The sequence below is a fragment of the Prunus dulcis genome, chromosome 1 (assembly GCF_902201215.1).
Source record: "Prunus dulcis chromosome 1, ALMONDv2, whole genome shotgun sequence".
In the NCBI taxonomy this organism is placed as follows: Eukaryota; Viridiplantae; Streptophyta; class Magnoliopsida; order Rosales; family Rosaceae; genus Prunus; species Prunus dulcis.
Genome location: NC_047650.1, coordinates 28,875,160 through 28,901,064, shown reverse-complemented (window position 1 = coordinate 28,901,064; position 25,905 = coordinate 28,875,160). Strand labels below are relative to the sequence as shown.

Here is a 25,905-nt window from a genome sequence, read left to right as displayed (position 1 = left end):
TTTAGGCGTAAAATGCGGATCCATTTCCATTATTTAATCTTTGAGCTAGGCCCTTGTACATTTCTAGCACCAATGAGTTACGAATGCAGAACAAATAGTTTAGTGGTTGGTTGTTTTTCAGAGTCCCAAAGAAAATGAGAAAAGTTGTCACTTGGTCTAGGAGGAGCTACCTACCTGGTTAAGAAGAGAGAGAGAGAGAGAGAGAAAAAAAAAAAAGTTTAAAAGACTGGTATACTAATAAAGAAAAAGGACAGGGTAATCACACTTGCTATGGGCCTATCTACGGCTCAGGGAAAAAAATGCAAAAAATGCCGCCAATAGAATATTTCCTCTGCAATAATCACAAATTTACAATATATGCTGAATAATTCCGTCGTCCACCTTTGAGTTACCAGAAAGCATTGCGCGCGCGCACACACTGCCATGGATGAGGGTAGTTTTTTGAGAAATCCAAACTCAAGGACAAAAATAATAAGCTATAAATTTGAAGGAATAATTGCGAAGCAAGCAGTGAAGAGAGTTTTCAAGTATTACTTGATTCAAAGCGAGCTCAAGCTCCTTTGCTGCAGTCTCAAGGATTGAAAAGGCTTGAGCCACCAATGTTCGTAGCAATTAGCACCGATATGCCAGCAACTACAGCAAGCCAAAATAAAGCTACTCCTGCATTTCACAAGTTTTTTTTTCGTTTTGGTGGATCAGGAGACAACGCCAACCAGAATCAACAGTAAATTGCAAAATTTACATATTGATGTAAGAGGTCACATAAAAATTAAATACCTTGAGAACCTTCAGAAACATTACTGGAATTTGAAGGCGCAGATTCGGCATCAGGTCCACGCTGCAATCTTGAGATTTTTGATCCTGTAATTGAGATATCATCTAAAATTTTGCCGTTTCCTGTTTCGGATGCCACTATCCCTTGAAACTCTTCACTCACAATTAAAGCTGCTAGAACATCCATAAAGGACTCTTTATCTGTTTCATTTGCAGACTCTGTTGTATCCTTTGACTCATCAGATTCAGACAACTCGTCATCTGAATCTGAAGCGTCGGTATCCACGGAATCCACCTCAGTTCTGTCATCCTCTTCATCCTCCACATATGCTTTATACGTCAATCGAAGTAGTATTTCACCAGAAGACCCTTTCTTAAACAGGCCCCAACCTCCTTGCAGTACCACAATCCTGTCTGTTGGTACAGTGTCTTGGAGAGATCCCAGATCAACCTATTTAAATATGAGACACTGTCTTAAGAAGCTATTTAAATAGAGAAAATTGAAACAAGTTAATGGGCCAATTTGCCTGTGAAGGCAGTAAATTCAGTCATTAGCTGCTATATCATGGGCTATCAGGTACATAGGGCAAAGAAAAATTAGAAGAATATTCAATGAATATAGCCATATCTCATTCTTGATCGAATGCGCTACCTCTCGACCATCACAAGTTCACAACCCTTTTCCCCAGCCTCGTAATTGCTGTATGTTTTAATGACGTATGCTATGTATCCATGCTAATCACGAAAACAAATTCAATATTTGTAAAGATTAGATCTTTTACCTCTCCTGTACCAATAGTTAAGTCCGTGAATCCAAGAGAATCCTTGACTTGGATGCATAACTTTTGTTTTTTAGGGTTTGCTACAAGCATATGAAAATCCTGCCAGCAGATGCAAACACATGAGCACATATACGATTTTTAAAACAAAAATTTGAAGCAATATTAGAAGAAGGTTCACCTGATTCCAAATCGGCTCCCCAGGAGGTCCAATAACAGTAGTTTGACTGTTCTTTTTACTGCGTATAATTTGATCTCCCAGGCTTAGAGTAACATAGGGATCTGTTTTGCCTGAAAAAATAGATTAAAAAAAGGTTATGGGGCTTCAGAAAAAAAAAAAGTATATGGGGAGAAGCTAACACTTAGAAGAATTAAAAGATTCCAGCCAAGGCGATTATGAAATTCATTTTTGCACAAACCAATGGCAGCTTAAAAGTCAGCATTGCTGTGCGTCAAAATAGTAATTAGATTAGGAATTCAAAGCAGATGAAACTTCACTAATCCATAGCACAATTGATTCTCTTGTGCTGGAGGACTACATTAGAAGACAGTCATTACCATAGAAAACATAGGAAAGCTTCCGAGCATCTACAAGGGTCACTGATAATTCTCCAACAAAATCCTTGTTTCCTTCTTGTATGTCCCCTGACTTGAAATCGTCTCCTACTGGGCCAACTGCTTTTACTTTCTGGAAATCTAAGACGATCTTTTTTGGGCGTACGAATAATCTAGGTAAATCCTCAGTGAGAAGTTTTGTCAAAAACCTGCCAAATCCAATCAGGGATTCAAGTCACAAGGTGACAGAAAGAAACAACATACCAACCCAAATGTTAAGGATAACACATCTCCAAAGAAAACCCACGATGTTAGATAAGAAAAGGTTATGTCAAAATGTTAGGTTATGCGGCCTGAAGAAAAATAAATAATGCTAATGCAGTCACCATATACCACCAAGCATTTTTGTTTAATTGTCTAGCCAACCTGATGCATGAAAAGAATATTTATTGTTTATTTTATCTCATAATTCTGGTGGGAACACGCCCCTACGTATTTTTTTCTTCATCGAAGTCTGAAAAGTAACATTTATTTTGCCTCTGAACGTTCAAGGAAATTCCCATGAGAAGGGGCATATGAATCAAATAGTGGCTGCTGAAAAAGACCTGTGGTCTCATTCATAAAAAGTGATAAGGTTCAATTAATAGAAGGTTCGGTAATTACAATTAACTACTTTCTTCAGTCTAGCATCGCCAGAGAGAGAGAGAGAGAGAGAGAGAGAGAGAGAGAGAGAGAACTATATATAATGGCTAGCCAAGGGTGATGAAATTCACTTACATTGAAAGAACGGGAATGGCTGAATTTGCCCAATACATGCAAAGAAAAGCAGAGAGAAGGAAAAAATTATCAGTATCTTCAACATAAAATGATTTAGCCATCAGTAGTAGAAATATGCAATTAACATTAAATATAACAATCTTCAAAGTGGGATTATTGTTAGGAGCCTTTTCTATCATTTTTGCTGTACTAGCCATTATCATCATCAAAAACAATCTTCAAAGTGTTTAGCTTGTTGACGGTATGATTAGTACATTTGAGTTTCTTTACATCTTTTGATGTTTTGCAGCAAGTTCATCAGAACTATTCTCATAAGCATGGGTTGTCTTTTTATTTTCTTTCATGTCGTGATTACTTTCAAAAAAGCAACAGAAACCCCATGGTTTGACCAATACTATTTCGTTGTTTCTTCATTAATTCATGTTGTTTGGCAAGATCATAAATTTATGTGATGTCTCCTTCCTCCACTTCTCCCTCAACCAAATAGCACAAAGGATCACAGTATCCCTCCCTTCCCTTACCTTTATTACCCAGTCTCTATCCTTCCTACCAAACATATGCTATAGTATGTTAGAAAACAGAAACATGGTCTTGAAAATATGACATACCCATCAAATTGAACAAGCGGAAGGGTGACAATTCAAATTTGATCTTGGGAAGTGAAACAAAAGCCCAAGAAACAGCTCCCACCCAAGGCTCTGTCGGTATTAGTCGCAATTTGACCCAAAGTTCTCCATCAATATCAAAATCTCGAACACCAACTGGCACGAAAATGGGAATAATGCTAAATTTTAGTGTGAGCATTAACAGCATACGAGCACCACCAGTATAACGCAGGCCTATTTGGTACCTAAATGAAATAAAGGAATATAGCATCAGTTCAAGGGAATATTGAGTTAGAATAGAAAGTTATTATCACAAATGAGCTCCCAGATCACCCAAGTATTTTGATAAAAAAATGCAAAACATTTTCATAATGATCTATCCTATTGGCAATCTCTTTTGCTCTCACGAGACCCATTTTTTTTAGAGTTGACAGAACGAAATATTTTTATGCAGATCAATTATCTCGACGGAGAGTTTGCAAATAGAAGATCAATTATAACATCCAATGTCAAATTACGTATAGAAGATATTGCATAAACAGAAAAAAAAAAAAAAAAAAGTACAGACAATAAGCAACCAAATCAAACAAACGACATGCACGATTGAATTGGAAACGTTAACTCACTGGAGATCATTGACACGACGGGACGTCCTCCGCTCAACATTCCTAACAGACAATGGCTCATCCCCCAAAGAAAACTGCTTGATTTCAACTCTCTCAACATAGTCGGGCTTCTTCAAATCATCAATGACCGGCTGAAGCAACCCAATGAGCCAATTCTCAAGCCCAGCTCTATAAACCTTCCACAGCTTCCCCAAAACCATGTTCACCCATTCCACCGACTCTTTCCTCTGCAAATCCTTCTCCAGAAACAATGAAAAGCTCGTGGGCACTTGCGGCCACGCCTCACGCCGACCATTCTCACTTCCCGACTTGCTTTTCTTCCTTGAAGTCCACAATTTATCAAACACAACGCCTACAAAGAAGAAGAACACAAACAACCCCGCAATGTTTCGGTTTATCGGGGGCGAGGGAATGGGGTGTATGACTCCTAGCTGAGTTCTAAGTTTATCTACAAACGGGTCTTCTTGGAAGTTGGTGAAATTGGTGCCCATTTGAATTTGTGGTGAATCTTCGGAAAATTCATCGGCATCCAATTCACTGGATAAACGCTTTAGCACCAAGATTTTGGCACTCCGTCTGGCTGACTTTGCAAGCTCTACATTCATACTGGGCCCAGGGCCATCAGGTGAAATCGCACAAGCACTGAAACCCCATTTTCTTCTTGCACTTCTACGCGAAAATTTGGTAACAATTAGCTGCTTTCTTCTTCGTTTAGAGGAAGGAAGCGAAAAGATATTCTGCGGTTTTCTTGGGTTGACGAAATTCCCACATGGGCAGTTTTGCTGCTGAGGAAATGGCTGCGAGAAACCGAAGCTCGCAGAAATTGATTGTAAAATCATTAATTAGTGGTAGAGATAAACTCAGAGCCCCTAATTGTGATATAGATGTAAGAAATTGCATTGGTTAACATGAATTCCAGCACCAACGAGAAACACAAATACCACTATAACAATTTGCTTTGCAACAAAGACAAAAAAAGAACACAAAAATTGATAAATTATGGTGAAAGCTGTCTAGCAGAAACGTAGCCTCGAGAGTTTAGGGTGTTGTTGGTAACCTGAAGTGAATTGGGAAGAAGCTGAAATATCCATGAAAAGTCAGAGACTACGGAGGCGGGGCAAGGCAAGGGGATGAGCAGAAACAGGTGCAGGAGAGAAACAGAGAGAGATTGGGAGGGAGGATGGAGTTGGAGAAAACAAGAGACACAGCGTACGTTTTTAAGGAACGTAGAGAAGAGACTAGTGTGCGTGGGCTTGCGTGTTAAAATTGAGCCATGGACTGGAATTGGAACACACACGCACTTGGATTCTCTGTGCACATTCAAGGCCTCAAAATGTGGAAGACGTGGATAATATACTTCTTTTCCTTCTACTTTTTTATTTTTCTTATTTTCATGTGTTTCTTTTGTGGGAAATCGCACGCGGACGGAGCCGACGCGGTGGGTCTCTTTTTGCTTCCTTATTGACTTGACAAGTCCACATCTTTTATTTTTGGACGGAAGTCCACCTTCTTGATTCAAAAATAAAAATTGCCCACCTTCGGAGCAATTGTTCCCCCAAAAAAGTTTAGGATTTGAGTTTTAATATTCGTGTGATATGTATGAGTTTAATTTGTTATTACTCCTTTCAACAAGAAATATCTTTAAGAAAATCATCCTAAAATATGGAAGGCAAAATATAGGTCAGATTAGTTTAGTTCGGTTTTTAACATTACAAAGTGATCTTATATCTAATTCAATTAGTATATGAGGAATGCTAGCAACCTTCTCTCTAACCTTCTCTTTTTGACCTTCTCCCTTCTCTTTATGACAAGTGTCATTTTTCTTACACTTAAAACAATGTCATTAATGCATCACACAATTTAGTTTTTGTTTTCCAAGTTTACCATTTTAAAATGTATTGGCTTTTATATTTCCTTCAATTTATTCAAATTTTGTTATAGCTTCTTTAGCACATTGTTAAAAAATAAATAATAAAAAAACATAAGAAAAACGTCATATTTTTAAAAAATAAAAATAAACTTTTTTTTCATGACATTGTTATCATATTTATTTTGTTTTTAACAAAACACGCGTTCTCTTTGGAAAAATTAAAATTAAAAAAAAACTTCAGTTTTTATTTTCTTATTTAATTTTTAACAAGGTGTTAAGAAAGTTATAAAAAAAAAAAGCTTGTTATTTAAAAAAAATTAATACATTTAATAAGGGTAAACTTGGAAAACAAAAAGTAGTTTGTATGATGCATTAATGACATTGTTTCTAGTGTAAGGAAAGTGATACTTGTCATGAAAAGAATGGATAATGTCCAAAAGAGAAGGTTAGAAAGAAGGTTGCTAGCACTCCCCTCAATATATATAATTTTTGTTTTAAATACCAGGTCCAATCTCTCTTGATCGAGCCCTGTGAATTTCAATTTTCAACCCTGTGAATTTTGGAGTTGAGATGGACCTTTCAACCTGCCCAAGTCGAACTTCAGCTTGGTTTTTTAAACCGATTTTCAATAATAAGCTTGGAGTTTGTAGCTTAAATGATTAAAAATAATTATCCATGCGCTCAAGGTTCTAGGTTCAATTCCTCCTTCCTCCAATATTGTCTGTATAAAAAAATATAAAAAAACAAAAAAATAACATCAAAAAAATAATCTAATTTGTCCGATGTTCTTATAGAATAAAAAACAAATAATAGAGAGAGCTAAAAGAGAAACGGTTCAATATATGAGTGGGGTGGTTTGGTTTGGTTTGAATTTTCACCACTAAACTATGGGCAAATCAATTAACCATTAAGCGATGTAGTTTGTTTGGTTTTAGTTAGATAAATTTAGGGAAGAACCCTACTACATGTAGACTGTATTTTGTTTGGTTTTAGTAAGGTTCATGTGGTTTGGTGGTCTATGACTCATTTTAGTACTTTAAATATATATATATATATATATATAATCATTTAGCGCAATTACAATACAAAGCCAAACTTTTATAATGTTTAGTGTTTCAGCTTTCATAACTTACATTACACACTTTTCAAATCTATAATTATGTGAAATGAAACAAAACAATTTTACTGAAACAAAAGCACATCAAATATTTAATATCTTATTATCTTATTGTTCACCCGTTTTCGCGTTTACTCCAGTGATGGAAGGGCGAAGTTCCTCACTGGCTTGGAGACCATGTGTTGGTCGACAAGTCAGCTTTCTTTGGTGTGCGAGCGTGCCACTGCTAGCAATGTAAATTCTAGCATACTTCTTTTAGAACAGATGACTTGCGCCCCAAGTTACTGACCTCTAAAACAAACGATTGTGAATTTGGGTGAGGAATATCTCCCAAGTAAGTTCTTTTCTTGCCTTAGACTGGTAAGGACTTTCACAATTTATCTCAGTATCAAACGGCCATTCTGACCAGAAATATTTGATAGAAGTTGGACTGTTTTAGGCAGAACTGCCTTTTACAAGGCAATAAATATGCATGTCGACTCTAGGAAGGTTAAGAGATGGCCGGAACTTCATTTCTGCTTGGGTGGGAGGTTCCAGTTTGGGCTGGACTGGACGCGCTTGTGTCGGTCCGTACTGCTTCGTGACTTCAGATGCCAGGCTGACCTGTGAATCGATACCAAAGTTCGATTTTGGCAGAGCTTTATGTTTTCTTCACGCTTCGTGAGGCCTTTGAGTGGGCAGAACTGCGGTTCCTTTAGTTTTGAAGGGGCAGAAGTGGCTGTTCTCGAGGGCTTGACGAACTAGGGATTGCACTACGAGCGTTGTTCTGCTTGAGCAGGACTCTTCCTGAGTTTGCTGAGGTCTCCACGTATGTGAAAACTCAAACTCTGCTTGTCTTGGTTTTTGCTGAACCAAATTTGTAACCAGAGATCTCGTTTTAGAAGACTTATTTTCTAAGTCTGAACTTTGGAATTCTGATCTAAAGCTGGTTTCTTTTGGAATTCAATTGAGCTTTTGGCTATTTTTCTTGTTGTTTTTTTTTTATTGATCAATTGAGTGTCCTCTTCTTTTTTGCCTACTTTTGTTTTTATAAGAGACCTTCCTGGAGGTGTTTTTAATTTTAATAATGGGCGGCAAAAAGATCTCCTAAAACGTAAAGTAGAAAAGATTTTATCAATCAATGGCAGATAGGTTTACAGCAGTCACCTCCTAAAGCAGTACTTTCCCTGGTTTCCTGGGCGGCAGTTTTTTTGTTTCAACCAACGCTACCGTATGTGTGGGCTTTTTATGGCGGTTTGGTTTTCTTTCTGTACTTCCTGAACAATTCCCTGTTTCTCGTTCTAACTGAGAGAGCGTGACCCGTGAATTCCTTGGAAGATGGTGTATTTGCTTTGGAGCAAAATCTCTGAATATAGATGGGCTTTTGATTTTCTGTTGGCAGTGTTTTAGAGTCGTCTCTTCCCATATAAAAAATTCCAGTTGAAAATGCTGACTTTTCAAAGCTGAGGTAGTCACGTGGGTGTGTTTTTAATCTCTTGGGTTCGAGCCCAACAAAAAATTGTGGGCTGATATTTGAAGTCTTAATGACGGCTTCCATGCTTGGCTTTTCTTGGGCTGGGCGAGTAACTATGTTATGGGCCTTTGTCTTTTTGAATCTTTCTTGGCGTGCCAATTTTAGGCCCAAACACTTATGACGCCAAAATCATCAATATAACAATATTATAAAATTGTATATATGTGGATTTAGTTAAATTGGCTAGAATTGATGTACTCCTTATTTTGCACTCGAATTTGAATTCTACTCCCCATTATTTAAATAAAGTATAATATTATTTGTATAAAAAGTAATATTATAAATACAAAGCACATAAAAACTAACAATGCACATGCCATTATAATTTATAAATATCCAATGTCCTAACATTATTCAATAGTCCATCAAAGTTACAAACTAATGATCCAATTATATTAAAGGTCCACATCAATATTTCGTTTACAAACGGTCTGGTTTCGTTTATGAAGTTTTCATATCGGTCAAATTAGATCAAACCAAACTATTTTTCATTTTAATGGGTTGGGCTATGAGTAGATTGAGCTCGGGTCAATGTCCTGTAAACCATCTCACTAAAAAAAAAAAAAAAAAATTCCTGTAAACCCTTTAACCCTACCCCACCCAAACAACACTAGGTTCGGATCGAGTCGGGTTGAGTCCGCACACGTTGCAGCCCTAAATTCCAACCCCGTTCGCCTTTCAATTCTAATTTCTACCATCTACCTGTTGTTTGCTCTTAAACCTTTTTTTTTTTCATTTTTTTTTTCAAAATATTTGTAACTGAATTCCATTCACCTCCGTACTCTCGCTTCGGCCTCAGCGGGGTCAAAACGACGGCAGGCGAAGATACACTGACGCGAACGCTAACTTTCACCGTCGGCTGCGGACGAGAGACCTACCTCGTCCACTCTTCTCTTCTCTTTGATATTTATTCTGATAAATTACTCATTTCTGCTCTCTAGTCTCTATCGTACGACGCACCGCTTCTGCCTTCACTTTCTGGTTCGTTCATAAACAACTCTCCCTGCTCTCTTTTTGTTTCCAGGGAAAATAGTTTCTTAGGAAATTAGAGGATAGTGCTTACGCTTTCGCTTCCTTGATTTCTATTGCGTCTCTCCAGCTAGATTCTTATGTTTGGCAATGAATTGCCAATTGTATGAAGAAACAGCATCTTCCAAATAGAATGGAGCCCTATGCACTAGGGTTTTAGCTTTGTCTCTGCTATTCGTGCTTCGCTGTTACTTAGCATCTTCTATTTCGGTTTTTTGTTATTTATTTTTTGGTATAATCTATTTTAGCTTCCTTTTACCGTTGAAGATGAAAAGTTATTTTAGTACCAAGTACCAACCCTGTTGAGTTATTCAATAGGTAGCTAGCATTGAAGCTGATCACTGAGTGATAAAGGTCTGAGAAGTTCTTTTGAAGTCTTGGCGGGGTTTATTCAGACACACATTATGCATATGTGTTATATATTATCACCTAGTTTAGCCATACAATAATGAAAATAGGGACCTAGGTTAAAAAAACACTAAATTAATGTGCTTACTATGGTTCATTTCAAAAGGTTTAGGCCTCTTTGGAAAGGGCACCAATAGTGCTGTTTCATTTCAGAGCAATGCTCCCCCTGTCAGGGTTAGCATTGCCAAGGCTTGAAACCTGCTTGACTTAAAAGGATTCTTATGAATTTTTTTAATTTGATTGTAATGTAGTGACGTTGGTAATGGCACAGACATGCTTTTTGTTACCCCAAGAAGCATATGATTTGGTTTGTTAAATGAAGTGTATGCTTATAGTTCGGATAATTTGTATTCTTATCTTGTTGACTTATTATATGCAGTTCAAATAATGGCATCGCCAGCTTGGTTACCGCAGGAAGTGAAGCCATCCGTGTCTCAATCCCCTGTATCTGTTTCACCTGCTGGTGGTGCTTCAACACAAACTTCAGCTTCACTCGCTTCAAGTGTAGGCCCACATACCTCTAATAGCTCAGGTGGTTCTACAACTGATTCAATACAAGAACCTTTGCAGGCTAAATTCTCCAATGCACCCAGCTTCGCGGTTCCCGCACCTTCATTCTCTTACGGTGTGCCTCCCAATGCAAACATCAGTTTTGGAGCCTCTCAGCCGTCATCACCTGGTTCTGTCAGTACCAATTTATTAATGCTGTCTTGCATTTTATATGGATGTAGTTATGATTTGTGGCTCTAATTTGATGTTTTCTCTAATTTAGGCAATTCAGTCAAATCCGCCTGCATCTCCAAGGGTTCAGCCCCCAGTTCCTGGCTTGTCTTCTTCTGCCAGTCCCTCTTTTTCATACAACATTCCAAAATCTGGATTTTCTTTCCCAAATAACCAGCAGTTTCAATCTGGCATGGTGAGGGCTATTTCTTTGAATGCATATGAGATTATATTGAGTAACTAGTATTGCTGCAATGGAGACCAGAGGGCATGCTGTAGGAAGGTGTATCAAGTGACTGTTTATTGTTTTGACATTATACTAAGTTCTTATTATCCTTTCCTAAAAGCAAAAGAGAGCTCTGATCTGTCAATGAATTTTTTATATTCTTGGTGTATGCATGTTGCTCGTGGTCCAGTGGAATGAAAACTTGAAAAATTATCCAAAGAATTAATTGTTCTAATTTTTTTGTTTATTGCAGAATATCCCACCTGCTGTTGCACAAGAAACTGGTAATGTCTCATTGTCATCAACTAGCTCTCATTCTGGTTCGTTGCCTGCTCCTACTTCTTCAAGTTCCACAATGAATCTATCATCAGCTCCAAATATGGGCACAACAACTTCATGGGTTCCCACTGCCCCATCTTTTAATTTGACTTCTGGAATGCCTGGAACTCCTGGGACCCCTGGCCCCCCAGGAATAGCACACCCTGTGCAAATATCCTTTAATCCGACTGCCCCGTCTGCACCCATTGATTCTTCTTCTGTAGCCCTTAGACCTAGCATGCAAATAGCTCCTGTCGCGTCATCAGCTGTTCAGCCACAAGTAGGCGCTCCTTACCTATCTTTATCTTCTATGGGTGCTCCTCCTCAGGGAGTCTGGTTGCAGTCCCCACAGATAGGAGGCTTTCCTAGGCCACCGTTTTTGCCGTATCCTGCTGCTTTTCCTGGCCCCTTTCCTTTGCCTGCACATGTTATGCCTCTCCCTTCTGTTCCTTTACCCGATTCTCAGCCTCCCGGTGTCACCCCTGTGGGAAATACTGCAGCAATTTCTTCGCCTTCTGCTGCTTCTGGTCATCAACTGGCAGGGTCTTCAGGGATACAGATAGAATTACCTCATCCTGGTATCGGTATGATTTGACTTTCATACTGATGTATTAGTTCTCTCTCTCTCTCTCTCTCTCTCTCTCTCTCTCTTCTCCCCTCTAAACAATTCAACATTGGGTATTGGCGTTGCACAGATAACAGGAAACAATTCCATGATGCAGGCAACGAGAATAGAGCTCCTGTTAATGAACAATTGGATGCCTGGACTGCCCACAAGACAGAGACAGGAGTTGTATACTATTATAATGCTTTGACCGGCGAATCAACTTATGATAAGCCCCCTGGATTTAAGGAGGAGGTATGTGCAATTACGATTAATTTTTAGGTTCAAATGATATAAACTTTTTGTGAAATTTCAGTTTGCAAGATGCCTTATCTTGGATTGACCACCAAATGCTGTTGCAAGATTACTGTATTTGAGATGCAGATTGAAAATCTTTTGAGGCGGATTTTGTTGCTGCTGCATCATTTCATTCTGCGGCCTTGAATTTATTATGTTCCTCCTATTAAATAGTATTTTTATTTTAACCAGAACACCTTGTTATGTCCACATTCCAATATAAGTGGTGAGAAAGTGGACCATATTCTTCTTCATATCCCTGTAGGTATGGAGCTTTGGTCCCTACTCTTCTCATGCGTAATTTATGACTTGTGTCTAGGTTGTTTGTTGATATGTTGGTATGCTAGTATATATCAGTTTAGTGCGATGTGGAATGAGGTTCCTTGTGCATTATTATGGAAAACTGCAAGTGCTTTCGGATGATATGGATCTTTCAGGATAATCTTTAAGCTTTTCGTCTGTTCAGACAAAAAAGTAAAAAGAACTTTTGTTTCTGAATTTGCTTTTGTTCTTGCAGTGTTTCCTATTGCAGACCCTGTGGTAGTTTTGCTGTCCTTTTATTACTTATAGAAAAATTGCATCCTATTAGTCTTAATTGGATCAGAGATGGCATTGCTTTGAATGCTATGACAATGAGAATTCCATTCTACAACTCTTTTTTTTATTATAAAAAATCTCATTCTTATAGGGATTTATAAGATAAGGATAGAGAATTATTAGAATCTAAACTTCAGTGCCCCTAGATCTGGTTATAACTTATAAGTAAATGCTTGTTTCCTTTTTCTAGGCATCACGAGTAACTTTAGCCTTGCCAATTGGGTTGGTGTTATGTCTGACTAATTTTGAACTGCTGTTTTGTGCAGCCCGATAAGGTCTCTATGCAGCCAACTCCAGTTTCGACGTAAGTTCTACTTTATCCTTTCAGGCTTGTCCCTTTTTTCCCTACCCTCTCGTCGTTGTTTCAGAATGTCTTTACAATCTAGAAGCAGCATAAGTTTTATTTATTTATTTATCCTTGTTTTGGTTTTATTTGTTTAGGGTAAATTTATCTGGAACTGATTGGGTATTGGTCACAACAAGTGACGGGAAAAAGTTTTACCATAATGGCAAAACCAAGGTATGGGTCGTATGCTTGCCTTTTAAAACCTTTGGGTACTCAGAAACTCTGTCATATAAGTAGGTGTTACTAGTCACGTGACACATAATTAACCTTACTCCATCTTTCTTGCTTTTTCTACAATCAGGTAAGCAGCTGGCAGATCCCGAATGAAGTGATAGAATTGAGAAAGAAGCAGGATGCTGATGTACCAAAAGAACATCCAGTATCAATCCCAAATAACAATGTAATGACTGAAAAAGGATCTGCTCCGATTAGTTTGACTGCTCCAGCCATTAACACAGGTGGTCGTGAAGCCATGGCTTTTAAACCGTCAGCTGTGCAGGGAACATCATCTGCACTTGATCTGATTAAGAAGAAGTTGCAGGATTCTGGAGCTCCTGTTACTTCCTCACCAGTTCCAGCACCATCAGAATCAAATGGCTCAAGAGGAGTTGAGAGTACACCTAAGGGCCAGCAAAGCGATAATAGTAAAGATAAGCTAAAAGACATCAATGGGGATGGCAACTTGTCTGATTCCTCATCAGATTCAGAGGATGCAGACAGTGGGCCAACAAAGGAGGAGTGTATTACCCAATTCAAGGTATCTTGTCACTTCTGGCTTTTTATTAAACCAGAAGTAAATATGAACCTTGAAGCTTTTCACTTCAATTTGGAATCTTTCTTCTTCTTTTATAAATAGGTCATGGTAATTGTTATTCAACAAAATATGATAACTATTTTACAACTTCGTATTCTGATGACATAAAAATTGATGATATTCACTTTTTTTTTACTACAGAGATACAAATTGTACTCTTATAGTGGGATTAAGTTTTAAATATTTTCTTTTTTGTTTATTATATATGGTTTTGAGTAAATTGACTTTGGAATATGCCGTGCTGGTGATCATTCTTGAAGTTTTCAACTTGGACCTTCTGTATATAGAAAGTGTGGTTTGCTTCTTTGGACTCTTTTCTCTTTGATGCAACTTGAAATACAACCATTCCTGATTGAGTTGAAGGCTTTAGTTGATTTTACTTGAGTTGATGCAACTTTAGATGTGGCTGATGAGAAATGGTAATCATCTGGAAATTATATATGCAGGAGATGCTTAAGGAACGAGGAGTGGCACCATTCTCGAAGTGGGAGAAGGAACTGCCAAAGATAGTGTTTGATCCACGATTTAAGGTTTGATGAGTCTAAATATTAGGAATTTCATTGTTCGGGAATTAGGGGGCTAACCTACAACTCGAACTGCTTGAAACAAGTTTGTTGGATTCATGTATCTACTAATTTTTGGAAGGGTGAATTTGTTTCTGCCAGTTCTTGGGTCAGTTCTAGTGTCATCAATTGGCTTAGGATGCATGCTAACAACTAATACTAAAATTGTTTTCAGTCCTGAGAGAAGTTAACTTTTTTGGGAAGTCAATATATGCACTGTTTGGGAAGGGTAATATTTGCATGAATTGTTGTGAGTACAGTAGGCAGGCTCTTTCAAGGCAGGAGGTCTGACCTCCAGGGCACAAACTGTCGTAGTTGTGGAATTTTCCTTTTATCTGCAGTGTTATCTACTGTTTTTCTCTGTCTTGCTACACTAAGAAATTTGTGGTTATAGTTTTCTTATTGTTAAAGGTCTCTACTGTTGCAGGCCATTCCAAGTCATTCAGCTAGGAGGTCTTTGTTTGAGCACTATGTTAAAACACGTGCAGAGGAAGAAAGAAAGGAAAAAAGAGCAGCTCAGAAGGCTGCAATAGAGGGATTTAAGCAGCTATTGGATGAAGCATCAGAGGTCTTGTAGATTGCCTTAGTTTGAATCTTGCTTGTGTCTATCGTTTTAGCTGAACTGTGGGGATTGGAGATTGCTTATGGAATCTTTTAAAATTTTCAGGATATTGATCATAAAACCGATTACCAAAGTTTCAGAAAGAAATGGGCCAATGATCCACGCTTTGAGGCTTTAGATCGAAAGGATCGTGAGCATTTGTTGAATGAAAGGTATCACCTAATAAGAAGACTACACGTAATCCTTGGTGTTGTGCATATAAAGCTGTGAAGTTAGTCTTTTATTCATTTATTTTTCAATAGGAAAGTAGACTTCTTATTCCTAATCAAATGGAATTGTACAACACAGAGGACAAGATGTCCACTGAAGGAATACAAAATCCTGATAATTAATAATCATCTGCCTTCAATGAAAGCAACTAGAATATATATCCACCTAAAGTAGTAAGTTAGTGACTAGATTCCCATATTTCATGGGTGTATCTTTTAGTCTATATATCTCTTTGGATTCACACGGTATATCTAATTTTGCTTCTATGATAAATTTATATCAGAATGGTCATGTATGATTTTTATTGTACTTGCAGGGTCCTTCCATTGAAGAGGGCTGCTGAAGAAAAGGCTCAAGCAGTGCGTGCTGCTGCTGCAACTAGTTTTAAGTCCATGCTTCAAGAAAAAGGAGATATTACTGTTAGTACTCGTTGGTCCAGGGTAGGTACATTCAGGTTGTGGTTTATTTTATGTGCAGAAGAGTGTGCTTCTGGGTGTCTTTTGTGCCAAAGAGGAATTTGGGCTGCTTCATTTTGAAGCAAGTCTTATTGTTGTTTTAGATCATTAAGATATTTTAGAATGACACAAGGATCTGCCACATTTTATGAAATCTAAATAATGGGGTCAATAAATTATATATTAAAAAACTTTTGAATGTAGGTTCTGCACCAAGTAAACAAATATGAGATACTAAGTGTGCTAGAAATATTATATGAACCTTGCATTAATTTTTCTCGTGTAGAATCATTTCTGTTGGGGACTTGCTGTAGGTGAAAGATAGTCTGCGGAATGACCCAAGATACAAATCTGTTAGGCATGAGGATAGGGAAATATTATTCAATCAGTATATATCTGATCTAAAAGCTGTGGAGGAGGAAGCAGAACGAGAGGCAAAAGCTAAGCGGGATGAGCAAGTAAAGACTCTGTCTACATTTGTTAGGAACTCTCTCCACCTTTTCTCTGTCTGTCTGTCTGTCTCTCAGATACACACACACACACACACACACACACGCGCGGTTGATACATAAAACTGGACTTTCATAGGCTCAAAAGGTTTGCATGATTGGAATCAAATACTTGTACTGAACATATATCTGTGTATATAACTATATATTTTAATAATTAGTCTTTGTTAATTTGCTAAACTTCTGAAGATTAACCAATAATGATAACATAAGTGAACCTTACGTATGAGAAAACCTTTATTAAAAGAAGTGGGAAATTTTAGGTGGTAAATATGGAATGATTGATTTATTAACCAATATGCCTCTGCTTTTTTGTTTGGCTATTTTGTTATTTATCACTTCAGGTGGTGTGTTGGTGGGGATTTCAGAATTAGTTCTTCAAAACATTTGACAAAGAACTTATAGGACCTGAAAAAAAAGAAAGCAGAACCTATATATTATTAGTTTGTTGCCTCTAAAAAGGAAAATTGTTAAGATTTTGTCTTCCCTGCACTGGCTTTCAGGAGAAACTGAGGGAAAGGGAGCGAGAATTGAGGAAGAGGAAGGAAAGAGAAGAACAAGAAACGGAGAGGGTGCGACTGAAAGTTCGCAGGAAGGAGGCAGTTGCTACTTTTCAAGCTTTACTTGTGGAAACAATTAAAGATCCTCAGGTATTTTCTTTGGTAACTTGGTTTTATGTTTTAGGGACTTTGTCCTGGGCTTCATTTTCTAAAACCATGCATCTGAGATGTATTGATGCATATCTAGTATGGTATGAATGTGGTGTATAGTGTATTAATAAATCATTATACGTTTTGTTTATCATGTACTCAGGCATCTTGGACAGGATCTAAACCTAAATTGGAGAAGGATCCACAAAGGCGTGCAGCCAACCCTGACTTAGAACCATCTGACATGGAAAAGCTCTTCCGGGAACACATAAAGAGGCTAAATGAGGTAATATATAATCTAGTGCTTGGATCCATTTGAATTTTGTTTCCATAGTTAAGAATTGTCTTTGTTGCTTGTAAATTATTCCGGTAAAAGAATGCACCCTTTGTAATCCTACTTAATCGTTTGGCTTTTCCAGCGATGTGCGCATGAGTTCAGAGCTCTGTTGGCTGAAGTCTTGACTGCAGAAGCAGCGTCCCAGGAGACCGAAGATGGAAAAACCGTTCTAAATTCGTGGTCCACAGCAAAACGTCTTCTAAAGCCAGATCCTAGATACAATAAGATGGCAAGAAAAGAGAGGGAAGTGTTGTGGCGACGATTTTCCGAAGAAATGCTACGGAAGCAAAAGTCAGCACTTGATCACAAGGAAGACAGGAAGACAGATGCTAAAAGTAGAAGCTCTGTCGACAGTGGAAGAGTTCCCTTTGGATCTAGGGGTACCCATGACCGAAGATGATGTTTTGGTTAGAATTTAGAGACTAGGCTTTCAATTTGTTTTGCCCAAGTCCTGATTTTCATAATTTTGACTTGAGTAGGAGAGGATACAGACACAAACCGACGCTGCTGTATTATAGTTGTATAATATTATTTGAAGTGATTAAGCTGATTTTACTAGCGTATTATTTGTAATGTTACAAGTTTTACTATTTAAGCTGAGCTTTCCAAGTAATTGTACTGCTAAAGAAGAAAAAGAAATGTCCCAGCATCCCTAGCCTACAAATTTTATTCAAAGACGTAATTTGTCCAGCTATCCTGTCCCTCGGAAATAATTTGTTGTAGCGAATGCTTGCTTACCATTGAAATGCATGCACATATTATACTGTTTTGGTGCAGCGCATGACTTTAAAATTCATATGCTTTTACAAAAGGACAAACTAGCTTATAGGCTAAACCCCTCACGACCTTCATTTCAAAAATGAAATTCATTGCTTTTCTCTTTGCACTAGTAACCTTTGTTACCCAAATACCAGTTTCTGGCATGTCCATTAAATGTCTTTGTTTTGGCAATACCTCTGCCTCCAACGGATTCTGATTAGGAATTAGCCCCACCACTATGTACTTCTACTTCTTTTTTAAATACAAATGATAGTCTAAATTAAAGGGATTTCTCTCACACACACAATTATGGTGTTGTGGAAATTCGAACCTGAGACTTCTGGTCTACAAATTAAGGCTCTTTTTCATTGCGCTAGACCCAATTGACATTATTTTTCTTATTTTTTAAAGAAAGTAAAGGAAGATATTTTGTTAGTCACGACTCATGCCACAACAAGTGATTTAATGACCAAAAAATATATCATTTCTCTAATGTTCTTAGAGTATTTTAGAATCTTTTTTATTGAAAAAACTAAACCAAACTTTGCAAAAGTCTTGTATCAAATTCAAATGCTTTGCAATTTCAGTGATGAGGAGGTGTTTAGTTATACGAAGAAATTAAAGAGAGAGACATAAGTAAAAGTAGAAGATCTTCAGTTGCGGTAAGGGAGGGAAGGTTTAGATAGCGAGACCTATACCGGCGAATGTTTGGTCACGATAGACCTATTCCGACAAATTTTTTACAATGAAAATTTTGTCAGGCTAGACCTATCCCTATGAAATTTTGTTGGATAGACCCATCCATGTGAAGTATTGTAGGATAGACCTATCCCAGTGAAGTATTGTCGGGTACATCTATCCCGACGAAATTTTGTTAGAAGAGACCTATCCCAACAAATATTTGTGGGGTTATATCTATCCCGTTAAATGATTGATGGGTAGACCTCCGGTGAATTTGGGTAAACCTATCCCAGCAAATTTTTGTCTAGATAGACATATCCTAGCGAAGTTTTGTCATGACAGGCCTATTTCAGTGAAAGTTTGACTCGATAGAGTTATCACGACAAAAATTGGTATGGTTATATCTATCCCATCGAATGCCTATCCCGAAGAATATTTTTCAAGATATACCTATTCCAGGAAAGACCTATCCTGGCGAAATTTGTCGGGATAAACCTATCCGGCAAATTTCTTATCGAGTAGACCCCCAATGTTGCATGGGCACGGATATGGGGACACGAGGAAAAGAAAAATCTCAAAAAATTTGGACATGGGGACACGACAATTAAAAAATAATAATTTATAATAATACTTATATATATATATTAAAAAATAAAATATTGATATTCATTCTCCAATTTCACAATATCCATATATAGTGACCCGTGTCCAGAAAATTTATTTACTGTGGACACGATGTTGATTGTTGGACACGGGTGTCCTATACTTTGACACTTGGGCTTAGTGGAGTGTCCATGCAACATAGCCTTTTATCCCGGCGAAGTTTTGGGGGAAAAAAAAACAGCGAAAAAGGGTAACAAAAAAGATTTAATGTGAAATATTAGGGTAATAAAAAAATTTACAAAAAAGAATTTTTTATTTTTTATTTTTTATTTTTTATTTTTTTGTTGTTGATCAAATACAAAGTGAAATATTAGGGTAATACAAAAATTTACAATAAACCGATAATTGGAGCTAGTGGCTGAAGCTGGAACCCAAGTTTAGAATTAGGGCTTCCAGTCTCTCTCCCTTCTGATCCTGCACTAACATAGTTATCTTCTTCAATCGTTCGCGATTATAATTAGGGGTTCGCAGATAAAGACAGCGGAATCGCACAATTAGGGTTAGGGCTTGCACATTTGAGAGGCTTGAGGCTTGCGACCGCCGTTAGGTTGAAAGGAAACTCAGGTAAGGTAAGATTTGGTCCTCACAATCAGCTAAAAGAAAAGGAATTTGAAATTCGGAAGTCCTGATATTGGGACATCTGACATTGTATGACGATGCCAAATCCATGGAAGTCTTAATTTTTCTTTGCTGGTTTTCTGCTCGTTTCGTGGTAACATTGTTCAGATGGTGTAAGACTTAGGAGCCTCATATTTCTTATTTGCTTGAGTAATGCTATATTCCTCAATGGTTTCGAATGGTTCAGTAATTTGGTAAAAACCATCCCAACTTTGCAGTAGTTTTTAACCCGATGTATTTTATCATCATTGGCTTGTTTATGAACTACACTTAAATACATTGTCGTTCCTTGGTTTGCTCTGCCACGTTCAATCCTTTGCAAAATAAATGCCTTTCTATCTAATACGTTTAATATTTGCATATTTCAATACTACTAGAAAAAAAATGTCTTACTTTAAGTATGTCTTTGTGAAGGATTGGAGTTGGTTTTCACTTAGCCCAGTTTCATGAAAGTGGAGCTATATGGCAACCTATCCAGGAAAAGGAGCTCCTTCAAATGGGTCTGTCTATGTTTGCAACTTGCCTGAGGGGACTGATGAAAATATGTTGGCTGAATATTTTGGCACCATTGGGTTGTTAAAGGTAGGGAGTTTGATCGGGTATTGTCAGAAGTTGCACTTGCTACTCTTTAACTGATCTTCAACATAAGTTTCTTTGTGCATATGGAATTCTCATATGTTTTTTCTTGCTTACTCTTTTTCATTCTTGCCTTCTACTATTTAGAAAGACAAGCGAACAGGCCGACCAAAAATTTGGCTATACCGAGACAAACTGACAAACGAACCTAAGGGAGATGCTACTGTAACATATGAAGATCCACATGCTGCATCAGCAGCCGTTGAATGGTTTAACGACAAGGATTTCCATGGTAATGCCATTGGGGTTTTTATAGCAGAGTCAAAAAGCAAAGATGATCAGATTCATAATCCTGTGGGCGATCCAATTGTTGGTGGTGAGTATGATGGACTCGAGGAAATTGCTCAGGATACAAATGGAGGTGTTGGCGGCGGTAGAGGTCGGGGTGATGCTCCTGGGAAAGCATGGCAACAAGAGGGAGACTGGACATGTCCGAATACAAGGTCTGTGATGTGAGATTGGTGAGCAGCTCTTTCTTGCACTTTTTTGAGCATTTGTATTTCTTAAATGTAATATTTACTCAGTAAATGGCTTCTCATGCCATATTTTTCTAGCAGCTGTTCCAACGTGAATTTTGCATTTCGCGGTGTGTGCAATCGCTGCGGAAGTGCTCGACCTACTGGTGCTTCCGGTGGTGGCGCAGGAGGTGGTGGTCGTGGCAGGGGTCGTGGACTTGACTCTGGGGGCCGTGGTGGTCCTGTTGGTGCTCCTACAGGTGGACTCTTTGGTCCAAATGATTGGCCTTGTCCAATGTAAGACGGCATTCTCCCTCCCGCTCTCAAGGCCTTTTCTATCTCGTAGACTCTTGTTACTGTTGTTGTTGTTAAGTTCCAGTCCAATGAAGTGGAATGGTGGGAAATTATTTAATAATTTAGTTCATGAGCAGCTCTGAATTTTTTTTAAAAAATTTGGCTCTGCTGGTTTTACAATAGGTGAAAGTCATGTGAACTTAATTAATAAATTAGGTGACCACAATCTCAGAAGTTTTTCCTATATAAGATAGTGAAGGATTTTCAGCATCTCCATATTTTGGAAGCATGGTTTCCTCGTTATATTTTAAGGGTTTTTTATTTTATCTTCTTGTGATTTTGAGTTTCTTTACATCTTAACGTATCTTTTATCATATTGCGAAGTTTTGGGAGTTAGGTGCCATCCTGCATCAACCTTAGTTAATTGGTTTTTATCACACAGACACCTTGACATTGTGAGTTGTAAATACTTCATGTTGCATTAGGTTTCATACTTGAAGGCTAAGTTCAGTGAGGCTATATGATTGATGCTGTACTGGCCTACTCAATTGTTGATATTCAGATATATAGAAGTTTGCATATTGCATTCATCTCGTAAGCTAATTCTTTGTGCTTGAAAACTAGATAGCAGTATCTATGCATTTTTTATTTGATGTTGGACAACGATGTTATTTATATTGTGTCATGAGCTGAGCTGAGTGCATTATTGTTCACACTTTCCGTCTGCTTTTTTGGTTTCAGGTGTGGCAACATCAACTGGGCAAAGCGTACAAAATGCAACATATGCAACACAAATAGACCTGGTCACAATGAAGGTGGTGTAAGGTATTACATGATTATTACTTTAATATATTATCAGTTGCCAATGAAGAATAGGAATCTATTGTGTTGGAGACGATGTGATACAGAATAGGAATCTATTGTGTTGGAGACGATGTGATACTAATATAACATAAACATACCTATGCACAGTCTTCTCCTGTTATGGTTGTTATGTACCTATGTTCTTACCTAAATGTGTCAACGCTTCCCTTCCCCTCACACCCACAATATTAAACGGAAAAAATATACATAATTATTTGAATAATAACCTGTATATGTGAAGAATATTAATCATGTTGTCTTCTCCTTGTAAACAAAGTTAATTGGTCCACGAAGTACCTGTTCCTGTTTTACATGCTATAGGGATCCACGTTCTTCCCCCTGCCACTCTTTTTTCTCAAACTATTTTCTCAAACTATCATATTTCCCTCCAGCTGCAGAATTAGATACACATTGGTGGTGGTTAAGCAAGAAGACAATATGCTGTTTTTTCCTGTTTTCTTAGGTTACCTCTACTTCTATTAGAAATAATTTTTGGTCTGTACTTTACTTTAGCATTCTTTTGTGACATTTCTAGAGATTATACTGCTTTGCGTTACATTTATTTGACAGAGGGGGGCGGGGTGGGGGTTACAAAGAACTTGATGAAGAGGAATTAGAGGAAATCAAGCGACGTCGGCGGGAGGCAGAAGAAGTAAGATTTAGTTACATAGATAGCATTTGTTCAAGTTTCATATATTTTTTGTTCTGGTTTAGCAGAAATTTTGTGCCATTCTCAGGATGATGGCGAGATGTATGATGAGTTTGGCAACCTTAAGAAAAAATTTCGCGCTAAAACACAACAAACTGAAACTGGACGAGCTCTTCCAGGTGCTGGACGTGCTGGATGGGAGGTGGAGGAAATAGGTACTTGTGCATTTTTTGGCATGGTTATCCATAATGTTTAAGTATGTTGTAATTGATTTAATATTTTAGATTTAAAATCCCTAATTATTGAGGTTATATACCTAGGAGTTAATTAACCCATTCTCCGACATGATTGTCCCTTTTTCCATTTCATAAAATCATAGCACTAAAAAATCTCTGTTCAGCCTGAAGCTTATTTTAGGAACTTTACCCGAATGGTTGTTGCCATTCTGTTTTAGTCAAATAAGTGATTGACTTTGTTCACAATAATGATATGGCAGGTGTAATTGACAGAGATGGCAGGGAGAGAAATAGAGAGAGAGGAAGGGAACGCGACGATAGACCGAGCAGCAAGAACAGAGAAAGAGATGACAGGGATAGGCGTCGCAGTAGAAGCAGAGAAAGGGAAAGGGATAGGGGGAGAGATAGACCTCGAGATTATGATTATGATCGGGACAAAGATTATGGGCGGGACAGGGACAGGGACAGGGATCGAGACCGGAACAGGCACCGTTACTGAAGGTTATGGGATAGAGTTTTGGTTCTCTTATGCAAGTAGGTCGGACTGCATTCGTGTTGAACTTTGTTTTACTTGGCATTTGAAGCTAGTCGGATGGAATATGGGTCTCCTCCACTTTATTCGAACTGTGATCTGCGCCTGCATGTAAAATTTGTTTTCCGTACATTGGCACTATTCAAATTTTGCTTTCAACATTTTCCTTTTAAGTTATGAATATCAACTTGTCACAATTGAATGGGTTATTTTCGAAATTGCATGGTTGCGTGTTTTTTGTTTCGAAACCCTATTTTTTAAGTTTTAACAAAGGATGGATATGGGTTAATGGGGTCTAGCTCAGTGGAAAATAGTCATTTCATGACACATTGGCAGTGTATGTGAGAAAACTAAGGGTGGCAATTTCGGATACGACCCGATACACGACTCGAAACCCGCACGAGAAATTAGCGGGTTCAACCCGCACGATAAAAAAACAGGTCAATTTCGGGTCAACCCGTTCTGACCCGTTTAATAAACGGGTGGGTTTCGGGTCAACCCGCTAACCCGCTATAATACCTATCTAACCCGTTTATTAAACGGGTCGTGTCAACCCGTGTACAACCCGCTAACCCACTAAAAAATAAAGACAAATGGAGATTTCAAAACACACACAAGGGGTTTCGAACTCCTACCATCTTCATTTCTCTCAAACACCTTATCCACCATGCTACAAACAATTTTGTGATTTTATAGTATACATTTTGATATTTATAATGTTTCTTTTTCTTTTGTGTTTTCCTTTCTTTTCGGTCTCTCTTCTCCTCTTCTTTTTTTTTTTTCTTTTTTTTTTCGTTCTTTCTTCTTTCTCCCTTTTTTTTTTCTTCTCTCTTTTCCTTTCCTCTTCTCTCCTTTTTTTTTTTCTTCTTTCTTTTCTTTCTCTTTAGTTTTCTCTCATCTTTCTTTTCTCTTTCTTTCCTTCAATCTTCTCTCCTCTCTCTCTCTCTCTCTCTCTCTCTCTCTCTATTTTTCTTTCTTTCTTTTCCTTCTCTCTTCTCTCATCTCTCTATCTTTTTTTTTTCTTTCTTTTCCTTATATTTTCTCTACTCTCTCTGTTTTTTTTAATTTAAATTTTTTCGGTTGTGGGTTTTGTAACATGCATGTTATTATTTATGAACCCGTTACACGACTCGAAACCCGCACGATAAAAGACGACCCGAACCCGACACGACACGTTTATTAAATGGGTTGGGTTCGGGTTGAGCATTCTTGACACGTTTATTATTCCGACACGACACGACACGACCCATTGCCAGCCCTAGAGAAAACTCCTCCCAAATATCAATTGTGTAAAAAACAAAAAAACAAAAAACAAAAAAAACAAAGGATAGATAAACTGCTTAGTCTTTCTTTCTTCATTTTTTCAACAAAAGGTAGAAACAAAAGTACCACAATGCACAGCTCTACTCAACTACCTAAATGATATAACACTTGTGATTTCACCTTCGACCTTTTTTGTTTTGTATTTTTATACAACTGACCTTCCGCTCTTATTATTCTTAAATTGCCAAACCCCATCCGCAACTATTACTATTTAGCTGCTTAATTAAGTTGATTCTCCCAGTTTGATACCGTGCTAGTTTTTATTTGTTTACTACAAATTATGCTTTGCTTCTTAACCTGATGCGGCTAATACATAATCTATAACAACACGAGAGAGACAGAATAACTTATTGTTCCTTCATTTGCTGCTATCTCTCTCTCTCTCTCTCTCTGTGCTGCTGGCTGGGCCCCTTCTTCACATGTCTGAAATCTGATTGTCCTTGATTATAATAAGTCCTAAAGTGCAGGCAACTTGAGCTTGCATGTATGACAAAGGCATAACAATTTAACTATTCCATGAGAGCAACCTTCTTGACTTGCAGAATTTGTCTCCCTATAAAAAGACAAAATCTCCACGTTAGCTTTATCTTTCTATTTGTTGAACCAACATTTATTTTCTGGATTAATCGAATGAACGAAAACATGTGTAAGTTCTATCTTTCTTTGTTTTTATCTGTTGCCGTTCAAAAACAGAGTTCTCACTTCTTAAATAAGAACCCAAAGCAAAACAACTTCTCATTCTCATTGGGAATATTTTCCTTCTTTCCTTGATGTCCATACCATGACATCTTATTGGTGGGACATCAAATCCTCAATTGCATGGATCATTGGATGGAAATACATGACAGCAATTGCAAAGAAAAAACCTTTTCTC

The 25,905-nt window shown here is 37.7% G+C and overlaps 3 protein-coding genes across 6 annotated transcripts; 2 read left to right on the top strand and 1 right to left on the bottom strand.

Annotated features, from left to right (window-relative positions):
* Window positions 1-5,465, bottom strand: LOC117616105 (tricalbin-3). The gene is made up of 9 exons (XM_034345318.1): window positions 4,117-5,465; window positions 3,494-3,735; window positions 2,886-2,904; window positions 2,112-2,317; window positions 1,735-1,844; window positions 1,557-1,655; window positions 778-1,225; window positions 535-660; window positions 1-418 (listed from the first exon to the last, which is right to left on the bottom strand). Exons 1-8 carry the CDS (start codon window positions 4,953-4,955, stop codon window positions 572-574), a joined length of 2,052 nt encoding a protein of 683 aa, XP_034201209.1. The 5' UTR covers window positions 4,956-5,465; the 3' UTR covers window positions 1-418; window positions 535-571.
* A 3,857-nt stretch (window positions 5,466-9,322) lies between these two features.
* On the top strand, window positions 9,323-17,934 carry LOC117616104 (pre-mRNA-processing protein 40C). 3 transcript variants are annotated; one of them, XM_034345316.1, is made up of 16 exons: window positions 9,324-9,597; window positions 10,433-10,737; window positions 10,826-10,969; window positions 11,253-11,901; window positions 12,040-12,176; window positions 13,082-13,119; window positions 13,257-13,335; window positions 13,463-13,918; window positions 14,422-14,505; window positions 14,966-15,106; window positions 15,206-15,312; window positions 15,687-15,810; window positions 16,140-16,283; window positions 16,838-16,984; window positions 17,148-17,270; window positions 17,404-17,934. In XM_034345316.1, the coding sequence occupies exons 2-16, from the start codon at window positions 10,441-10,443 to the stop codon at window positions 17,719-17,721; spliced, it is 2,988 nt and encodes a 995-aa protein (XP_034201207.1). In that variant the 5' UTR covers window positions 9,324-9,597; window positions 10,433-10,440; the 3' UTR covers window positions 17,722-17,934. The 3 variants fall into 3 exon arrangements, with proteins under 3 accessions (XP_034201208.1, XP_034201207.1, XP_034201206.1); XM_034345315.1 differs by having other exon boundaries at window positions 12,013-12,176; XM_034345317.1 differs by lacking the exon at window positions 16,140-16,283 and having other exon boundaries at window positions 9,323-9,597; window positions 12,013-12,176.
* Window positions 17,935-19,769: 1,835 nt separating this feature from the next.
* Window positions 19,770-23,931, top strand: LOC117616084 (transcription initiation factor TFIID subunit 15). Of its 2 annotated transcripts, none has more exons than XM_034345291.1 (8): window positions 19,770-19,988; window positions 20,457-20,624; window positions 20,766-21,121; window positions 21,236-21,430; window positions 22,169-22,252; window positions 22,862-22,943; window positions 23,029-23,155; window positions 23,437-23,931. In XM_034345291.1, exons 2-8 carry the CDS (start codon window positions 20,505-20,507, stop codon window positions 23,673-23,675), a joined length of 1,203 nt encoding a protein of 400 aa, XP_034201182.1. In that variant the 5' UTR covers window positions 19,770-19,988; window positions 20,457-20,504; the 3' UTR covers window positions 23,676-23,931. The 2 variants fall into 2 exon arrangements, with proteins under 2 accessions (XP_034201182.1, XP_034201181.1); XM_034345290.1 differs by having other exon boundaries at window positions 19,770-19,993.
* The last annotated feature ends 1,974 nt before the right edge of the window (window positions 23,932-25,905 follow it).

Bases quoted from the DNA above. Each gene is read 5' to 3' on its own strand.
- LOC117616105 (XM_034345318.1), bottom strand. From the start codon at position 4,955: ATGATTTTACAATCAATTTCTGCGAGCTTCGGTTTCTCGCAGCCATTT. The intron at 1,226-1,556 runs GTAAAAGATCTA...ATATTTAAATAG, and splicing joins TAACTATTGGTACAGGAGAG to GTTGATCTGGGATCTCTCCA. The intron at 661-777 runs GTATTTAATTTT...TGTGAAATGCAG, and splicing joins TGTTTCTGAAGGTTCTCAAG to GAGTAGCTTTATTTTGGCTT.
- LOC117616104 (XM_034345315.1), top strand. From the start codon at position 10,441: ATGGCATCGCCAGCTTGGTTACCGCAGGAAGTGAAGCCATCCGTGTCT. The intron at 11,902-12,012 runs GTATGATTTGAC...GGCGTTGCACAG, and splicing joins ATTACCTCATCCTGGTATCG to ATAACAGGAAACAATTCCAT. The intron at 14,506-14,965 runs GTTTGATGAGTC...CTACTGTTGCAG, and splicing joins TGTTTGATCCACGATTTAAG to GCCATTCCAAGTCATTCAGC.
- LOC117616084 (XM_034345291.1), top strand. From the start codon at position 20,505: ATGGCAACCTATCCAGGAAAAGGAGCTCCTTCAAATGGGTCTGTCTAT. The intron at 20,625-20,765 runs GTAGGGAGTTTG...TCTACTATTTAG, and splicing joins GCACCATTGGGTTGTTAAAG to AAAGACAAGCGAACAGGCCG. The intron at 21,431-22,168 runs GTAAGACGGCAT...TTTTGGTTTCAG, and splicing joins AATGATTGGCCTTGTCCAAT to GTGTGGCAACATCAACTGGG.